This window comes from Pundamilia nyererei, unplaced genomic scaffold (genome assembly GCF_000239375.1).
Source record: "Pundamilia nyererei isolate P.nyererei 1_Seehausen unplaced genomic scaffold, PunNye1.0 scaffold00015, whole genome shotgun sequence".
NCBI classification, from domain to species: Eukaryota; Metazoa; Chordata; class Actinopteri; order Cichliformes; family Cichlidae; genus Pundamilia; species Pundamilia nyererei.
The window spans coordinates 2,445,127-2,454,809 of record NW_005187416.1 but is presented as its reverse complement, the minus strand read 5'-3'; the positions used below and the strand labels follow the sequence as shown (position 1 = coordinate 2,454,809).

The window sequence follows — 9,683 nt, the reverse complement described above, 5'->3', positions numbered from 1 at the left end:
CTCCCAGTTAAGCACAACAGATCGAGTAAGTCATCGTGGCTGAGGACCTGTGATTTAGTGAGAATAATCCTTTAATTGTCCCACAAGGGGAAATCTGGGTGTAACAGCAGCAAGAAAGACACATATACAACAAACAGTACACAAGACACAGAACAGAAACATACACAATTACATATTTACATCAAGGACAAAGTGGTTTGCAGCATGAACCAACCTTTTGGCTGCAAACTTCTTTTACTAGCACTTTATATTACTGCTTGCTAATAATGTGGCAGTAGGAAAAGCAGTACCATGTAATTATCAAACTTTACTGCTGGAGCTTATAGCCAGATAATTCAAATGCCCACAACAAAGTACATATAAAGTAAAAACATTAAAAATGCAGACAAAGGCAAAAGAGAATTGTAATAATTTAGTAACAATATGATTACTTGTTAATAACAGGTTGAAAATATGTAAATATGATATCAGTAATGATGTTATAATGCAGAAATAAGTGCTAATAGATGATTTTGAAGGTTATCACACAGAAAATACAACAAGGTGAGCAATCACAGCAAAACAAAGTTAGCTTAAGCGAGGATGAATTTTAGCATTTCCCCCATTATTAGTGTCATTTTTTTTTTAAAAATCTAAATATATGACGATATAATTTGAATTCATTCAGCATGAAGAAGAGTGTCATTAACCCTACACTGCAAAAATGATTTTCAAGGAAGTAAACAAAACCTTGTTTATGGACGTGTTTTCTCTTTTTTGTCTAAAAACAAAACATATTCTTAACAAGAAAATTAAGCTCATTCTAGGAAAATAACTTTTTCATAATAAGATATTTCAGCTCATCTTGAGCTTTATTTACCAGTTACAGGGTACACTGCAAAAGGGCTCTACTTGAAATAAGCCAGATACTCTGAAAACTGGCAAAACTTTCTTGTTTTGAGAACAACATCTGCCAATGGGGTAAACAAAAGTTGCTTGACTAGAATCCTTAAAGCTCGCAAATGAATCTCTTCCTTAAATCCTTAATTATTACGTAAGTGGAAGAGTTCAAATTTAGATTTTGAACCAGAACAGAACCAATTCTGCATTAGTGGAAATGCCTTATCGTAAAAGTTTTGCCCTTATGTATAATTTATATGAACTGATTTCATGATTTTGACTTTCAGGCTTTTGGGTCATCAAACCATAACTTCCACGTTTTCTTGTTTATGAAGTTTATGCACCTGACTCTTGATGATGAGCGTCGATAACAATAATGCTTTTAATGTGATAAATAGAGATCTAACCTGAACATTACTGTATGTGATCACAAATCACATATATTCTGTAGGGAGACACAAATTGCCTATTAAAAATAAAATATTATTAGTAGTAATAGTAGTAAAAGTAGTAATAGTAAGTGAAAAATCACACAATGCCAATCAATCCAAATCATAACTATAGTTCCGATAAATCAACTGAAAAAGGTTTTATTTTGTCTCCATAGCTGAGCAAACGTTTTAAACTTGACCTCAGGACATTTCTGTGGTTTTGTAAATGTAATCCTCGTGTTATAAATGGTCATCAAAGCACTTCTGTTTCTTATCAGAAAATATATTTCCATCCTTTTTCTTGTTACATTAGCAGACTGCTCTTGCTGTTGCAGGTTGAAATGCCATGTTCACAGTGATTTGCTTATTTTGTACCGCTTTCGTAACAAAAACCCAGCAGGGAACCCACTCACGCCATTTATCTCCTCCTCGATTTAGGCCAGTGCAACAGGAAATCAAACACCCAGGCTTTGTTATAAAAGTGGATTCATTAAATGTTTGGGCAAAGTCATTTTTATGAAAAAATTTAAGCTAACATAGGAAAATAAACACTGCTGGAATGGCACAATAATAACCCATGCAACTATTTTATTGTTAAAGCAGGAACAACTATGAGTCACATTTGAACCATTTTCCTGAATTACCTCACAATTTCATAGTAATGTATTGTGCCTTCATTGACTCATGCAGTAATTTATTCTACAATCTGTTATTGAGTAATTGAATTTTGAATCATGCGTCTGCACATGAAATTGCAGGAAAGAGAAAATTAAACCATTCACTGACAATCACGATGTTTACACTTTAAATTACATCGACCGATCTGTGTCACTCTTAAAGGCCTTAAAATAAGACAAAATATGATGTAGGCGCCAAAAATACTATAATTAATTTTTTTCCATATACACTCACTCTGCCACATTTTTAAAGTTACACCTTACTAGTAACAGGTTGGACCCTCTTTGCTTTCAGAACTGCATTAATTATTCATGGCACAGATTCAGCAGCATGTTGACATTACATCATCGAGCAGTTGCCGCATATTTGTCGACTGCACATCCATGATGTGAATCTCCCATTCCACCACATCCCAATGTTCCTCTGTTGGATTGACATCTAGTTACTGTTAAGTCCTTTTGAGTGCACCGAACTCGTTTTCTATTCAATTCAATTTTATTTATATGGTACAAAATGACTTTAGTCGCTGCAGTTGGCTTTTACAATGTAAACTAGATACCATGAGTTATAAGGGGGTGGACATAGTAAGCAACAATATTCAGGTAGGCTGTGGTGTTAAACAAAGTGTGCCAAGAAAACAATTACACCACCACCAGCAGCCTGAACTGCCTGACCCACCGTCTGAAGTTTCATCAGGCCAGGCAGTGTTTGTCCAATCTTCTGTTTCCTGAGCTAGTGTGAATTGTAGCCTCAGTTTCCTGTTCTTTGCTCATAGGAATGGAACCTGGTATTCTGTAGTAGAGCAGGGCGATATGACCAAAAATATCTATCACGATATACATTAGAAAATTTGCGATAACGATATAACTGACGATATAATTGACACTAGACAAAATACTTTACAACTCCTCAACTTTATTAGTGCAAAAAAACCCAAAAACATCAATATATTTTGCACTTACACAAGCAGCTTTTTAAGTGCATTAAAGTTATATAAAAAATTTGCAGTGCAAATGCAATTCCTCGCTGACAGTTTAACCAAAAGGCATTTCCAGTGGAAATTGGCCGACATATCATCAGCATAACCATGTATAATATCCACAAAACCTAAAAAGAGGTTATACACACACACAATACGGTAATATTATGTTGAAGCGCAGTACATATCACTCCGCGAGGCTCCTGCCTACAATAGCCGTAAAGCTCCGACAATCCATCAAGCGGTGCAGCTTCGTAGCTTAGCAAAGTCATACTGAAACATTTGACAGATTTTCCAGCGCCGTGTACGACATAAAATCGTTTCAAGGTCAGTAAACACAACCAGAATTCATACATAAGGCACACGGGATTATAAGGGGCACTGTCGAAGTGTGCCATATTTTCCAAAAAACACGGTAATAACGACGGCCCCCTAGCATGCTCTACCAAAAATAGTGCTTTGTTGTGTATCTGACGGACGAAAGCCAAACCAGTTCCACACCAGTGAAGTTGCAGCATTTTTACAAACCAGTTCTGGTTCATCCGTTTCATTCAACGATCCACTTTCGCTCTTCTCATTCTGCGTCGCAGCCATGTGCGTATGTAAACAAAGGCACTGCGCATGCGCGTTTTACCCATATTCTATCGCAATATTTCATTTTCTTATCATTGCCCAACATTACACCGGTTTACCGTGAACGGTATGATATAGCCCAGCCCTACTCTGTAGTCCGATCTGTATCAGTCTGTTCACTCTCCTATGACATCATCAAGGCATTTATCTCCAGAAAACTGCTACAAACTGGCTATTTTCTGTTTCTGAGCACTTTTTGTGAACCCTACACATGTTCAGAGCCACTTAAATCATCTTCCTTCCCCATTCAGTTCAAACTCCAGCAGGTTCTCTTGTACATGCCTACACGCCTAAATGCACTGAGTTGATGCCATGTGATTGGCTCATTATTATTTGCACTAATGAGCAGTTGAACAATAGCCAGTAATAGGTTTACTGACTAATGCATTAGCTGGTGAGTGTATATGATGTTGCAATGGTGGATGCTCATATTAAGCATGGCCAAAATTCCAAACAATGGCAACCTGAGGAGCGAGCAGTTCTCTTTCAAACTCCTGATGCTCACATTAATGCTGTTCTCCATTGTTATGTGGCACATTTTAAAGGTGCTGAAATGGATTAGCTGGCTGGCAGTGCTGATGTTACACTACCTGTGCCATCCACAGGCTACAATTCGAAGGACAATCCTGTTTATCACACAAACATTTCCCAAGTCTTTCATCTGGCTGAGCAATGAAAGTGCAATTAATTTCCAACTCTGCTGTGCACACCTCGAGAACAAAAGCGCGACTCCTTTCAGTGGAGAGGGACCGGCAACAATTTTCCAACCGTCAGAGGACGGAAAAAAATCTTCCCCAAGCTTGAAGGACACCGAGGCTGATAATAGATTTTCTGACTGATTCACGTGAAGGAGAATAAAGAAAATGTATAATCTGACACATAAACGGCGCCACAGGATTTCTCTGTCGCTACCTGATTTCTTCTAAGTGTCTATCTGAAGGATCAAGTCACAGCTGTCAATGAACGTTAAGCCATTTGCTCTAATGTGCTGGTAATGTCGGGGATATTCGGAAATTGCGCGAAAGTAGAATTCAGACACGCATTAGTCAACAAGGTAGTGGAGTACTTTACACTCTTTAATGGCCATTCAGTCAATGACAAGTACATTTCATTGGCTTTGAAGTAAGTAGTATATTTTAAAACTCATAGGCATAGTTGTACTCTACAATCATGGCATACGCACACAGGGAAATATTTAAAGTCATCATATTGCAGAATTGCTTTGTTTGCATCATAACTTTCACCCTTAGATTTTTTTTTGCCAGGGGGTCAGTAATCCCATTACATGATAACGATTAGGTTCGCCACAGTGTCCTCATCAACAATTTCAGCTTCCACTCCCTCTGGGGTACACTTGTGAGGAATAACCCACTTAGCCTCCCTTTAAGTCTCTTGGTTACCTTGGGAAATTGAAGTCTGTGAGGGTCCAATGGGCACATAACAGAAGAGAGGGATGTGATGAGGTACTGTAATTGCAATGAAATTTACCACATCAGAATGAGCAATACCACCCAAAAACTGTTCTTGGCCAAAAGCACAGAGGTGCTAAACAACATGCACTATGCTGGTTTTGAGATAAGTACAAGTTGCCTTGTGCATCATTTATGAAAACAGAACAGAAGCAAAGGTCTAACCTTCACTCGCGCGCACACACACACACACACACACACACACACACACACACACACGCCTTCTTCCAGAGAAACAGCAGCACTAAGGCCCTGTTTTCTCCTCTGACTCACAAACTGCAGCGAATGCAAACTGAAAATGATAAGCACATTGTTACATTTTGTGAGCACGCCAGGAACGCCTCGGCTAATTTAAATAAATATGAAGTTTAATTTCGTTTGCATATTCCACAACATACTCTCAATTTTCTGTGTGGTACATACACTTCATCAAGGATAATGGAGTCTAAAATAACATAACATGTTCGTTTATGATGATGTTCTGAGCAGTTTTAGAGCTAGTTGTTAAACTGTTATGCTGAGAGTCTTTAAATAATGCGTTCACCCATTTCATATACTAAGAAAACAAGACATCTAAGAAAATACTGCCTGACTGTAACTTTTAGGGTGAAAAAGCTTGTTACTGGAGCACTTCCCTCTAAGATACAGCCTTTTTACCCCTGACAGGAGCTCTTGTAATTGATATTGATATTTGTAGCCTTCATTTTCAAAACCAGTCTTAGTTGCCAGTTTTGCTCTTTAATCTAAAAGTTACAAAAATCTACCTTTTTAAAGGGTGGAGAGAAAAAAGGTGCAAAATTGTGCACATATTAACTTTATTATTGTACACTGATACATTTGGAGATGGATTGGCATTTGTATATAACTCAAAACTATCAACTGAAACTAAACACAATGTATTAAATTGTTTTTAATTTACTTAAAAGAAACAAAGTATCAGAGCAGTTACTGTTTTATCTTATATATCTGCTCTTTATCTTTTTCTCTACGTATCCAATTGCCACATTACACACTCTTTTATGATACTATTCCTTAAAATCTACACTCAAAAATGATTCTTAACCCTCAATAAACACAAATCAACAATGAGTTTATTAAACATTGTGTGCTTGGTATGAACTGAATGTATACCAATCAGGTAAATGTCATTGGAATACTGAAAACAAAGAACACATAGTGTAAACAAGAGCAGTATCACTGAAGGGCGAGAGTCAAAACTTTGATCCTTATTGATGATTTTATTACAGTTTGATGACATCAGCCTGTCATGGCTCATTGTAACATCATAGGGTGTTGTGCAGCTCTCTCCATGACACTTCTTATGATATATTACTCATAATGACCTTTGGCCATAACAATTAAGGTCAAGGTCGAACGCTTAGCCAGCCAAGATGCTCATGTCCCCCAAGCAGTGTTGGTCAAGTTACTTGAAAATGGTAATTAGTTACTAATTACTGATTACTTCTCCAAAAAAGTCATCCATTATGTTACTGATTTTATGTTTTATGTTACTTTATGCACATTGCATCAAGCAAAAATTAAATTATATGCAACTGTCTTTGATTGGAAGAAATTTGTTTAACATTTAAACCTATTTTCTGCATATTTCAGTATATTAAAAAAATAATTATATATGCTAAAAGTAATGTCAGTACTTCCGAGCTTTAAATGCTGTATGCTAGTCCTCTCTCCCGCACTCCATATTATCCATTGTTGATCTACACACGTCTGTTGCTGCCACGCACGTCGCACGCTTGTACGTCATTGTCATGAGACACTCTCACAAACAAAACCACGGTTTAGTAACGCAGCATGCTTACGGTGAATGTAACAGTAATCTAATTACTTTTTTTGCAATAGTAATCCCTTTAATTACTCGTTACTTGAAAAAGGTAATCAGATTACATCTCTGCCCCTCTTGAAAGCTTATTTTTGTAAAGTTAAATCTGAACATGATATGTTGAAACTGTGGACCCTGGAGTGCTAATAAAGAGACACACAAACAAACAGAACGATTGCATGCTCCCTCCCTTCATCGGCAGAATAATGTGTATGAAAATTATCTTTTTAAATAAAAAAGTTAATTTGGTAACACTTCAAAATAATTCTTTTTTTGTCCTGCAAAAACCTGGCTTAGTATATTTGTGGGTCAATAAATTACATTGTAATTTAAATAAAATACCTTGATATTCCATTACATTACAGGGGAATTACCCCTGAGTTGAGGCCACATTATAAAGTGTTACTGGCCATTTATACTGTGTTTATCAGCTATAAAACGAGAGAGTTTTTGAAACTGGAAAATTAGTTTTCCCTCTGCAGTCCTCAAGCTTTATTGACAAATCACATTTGAGCTGGCTTTGGATTCTTGCAGGTAAACAGTCCCTGTGATGGCCAAATGAAGCACTGCATTTGCCAAAAAAGGAGTTTATTAACTTTTCAAAATGTGTCACCGACACACAGCACAGCAAGCTTTACCCCGCCATATCCACCGGCTACACTGGAAGCCCCCAGATTTTGGCAGTCAGCAGAGAATAGTTTATAGGTTACTGCTGCATGCCTGAGTCACAGTAACAAATCAAAATCAAATCAAATCACTTTTATTGTCACAACAGCAGTACATATCACAGGCTCTAAAATGTTAATCTCTCTAAAAACCTAAAGAAATAAACATGAATTAGTTTTGTCTAAGGTCTAGCAAAGTGAAGTGTGGTATGACTCCCAGAAGCTCCACAAAAAAAGGTTGGAAAGCCAATAATAGGAACAAATGACCAACATCCAGAAACCTCACACAGAGAATCTGAGATGAAGGGTTTAAATAAACTAGAGACTGGAGACCTTCTCTGCAGTAATGCGCAGGAGTATCGACTGATTTTGGAAATGTCTTTTTGTTATGAGGTGAGATGTCTTCTCCACAGTAATCTCATCAAGCAGACACTAGAGTGAAATGTTATTGTTTAACTAACCACGTGTGGGACATCAGTCTTGATAGAGTGGGACTGCAGCTGCAGGGGAAAGTACCACAAGGTCTTTGGATTGCAAGCTGAGAAAAGAAAAGCCTTAATAAAATCTGGAGTTTCTAAAAATCAGATGATGTAGTGATTTAGTGTGTGTGTAATGCAATGCAGCTGTGTGGTTGAATGTAGGGCAGTCCCACAGCACCCCCTGGAGGACAGAACAATATAACAGCTGAGAAATGTACAGTGTGCTGTCTGACCACTGTGTGAGGCTTCACATTACTGATGGTGGTTTCAAATAACACATGAGCACCGTGTGCTCTGCAGGGATATGTAATATTTTCATTTTTGCTGTTTCACTCATAAATATAAGCATCAGAAAATTGTATTAAATCTTCTTTTCTTTCCTCCCCTCTCTGTCCTGCAGGTATCTGAAGCCAGACGAGAACAAAAAGTCAAAGCACAAGACTGCTGTGAAAAAGAAGACGCTCAATCCTGAGTTCAATGAGGTATAAACCACAGCTAAACCTTGCAGCATTTCTTTCTATTTTATTCCTGTTTATTGTTGCCTGAGCTTTATCTGGTGCTTTATGTGCTGAGCGACCTTCATAACCCTGGGACCAACAAAAGCCACTTTGACAGGGCAACACTGTTGGAATTTTTCTTAATTCATAACAAGATGGCTTTTTAAAAAAGCTGCAGAACCAAAAAATAACTTAAATAATTAAAGTCCTGTTTAGCCAAGTGTTTACCACTGAAGATGGGCTAAAACTCAGGTGTATTTTATCAGGACTGAACTTCTATTGATCTTCCCTTATAAAACCAATGAGCCAAGTTACTGACTGGTTAACTTATTAAGTGACTGTTTAGTCCTATCAATGCCTGAAGCTCTGAAGCTTTGAAAATAAAGTTTTAATGGCTCTATCTGCACCAATAAATACTTTTTGCAGTGGTAATAATAAGAGAGAAAAATTCATATTTAATTACACAGTCGCGGGGGGCGACTGTGGCTCAGGGGGTTGCTGCCCTGGTCGTTGTGTCCTTGGGCAAGACACTTTACCCTGCCGCCTACTGGTGTGGGCCAGAGGGGCCGATGGCGCGATATGGCAGCCTCGCTTCTGTCAGTCTGCCCCAGGGCAGCTGTGGCTACAACCGTAGCTTGCCTCCACCAGTGTGTGAATGAATAGTGGCATTGTAAAGCGCTTTGGGTGCCTTGAAAAGCGCTATATAAATCCAATCCATTATTATTATTATTATTATTATTATTATTATTATTATTATTAAAAGTTTTCTTTATAGTGGCAAACCTTCAGATTTTATAAAACCTGTAGTTTGTCTTCTCCTTTTCCCTTTTCATAGTGTATGCCTTCAGGATTCTGATATTTTATTGCAAATATTACATATAAGAAATATAGTTTCTAACCTGATACATTTAATGGTAAAAACATTAAACAATGATATAACCCAGTCATTTGTCGGCTTGGTTTTAGAACTATAAACACTCCTTTGGTTTATTGAATCTATAAGTGGGCATATTTTGATGTGAGAGCGCTAAGCTGACAGCTAACACTAACAAGCTTGGTTAACCTAAAAAGTAAAACCAACATGAAGGGGTCTGTTTTACATTGTTACATTGTTGTTACATTGTTGTTACATT

General features: G+C 37.4%; 1 protein-coding gene across 2 annotated transcripts in view; it reads left to right on the top strand.

Annotated features, from left to right (window-relative positions):
- Nucleotides 1-9,683, top strand: part of doc2b (double C2-like domains, beta) — a 174,726-nt gene that overhangs the window by 157,188 nt on the left and 7,855 nt on the right. For both annotated transcript variants that reach the window (XM_005725413.1, XM_005725412.1), the window contains one exon: nt 8,454-8,535. In XM_005725413.1, coding sequence (XP_005725470.1) covers nt 8,454-8,535 — 82 coding nt within the window. The remainder of the gene's footprint in view (nt 1-8,453; nt 8,536-9,683) is intronic.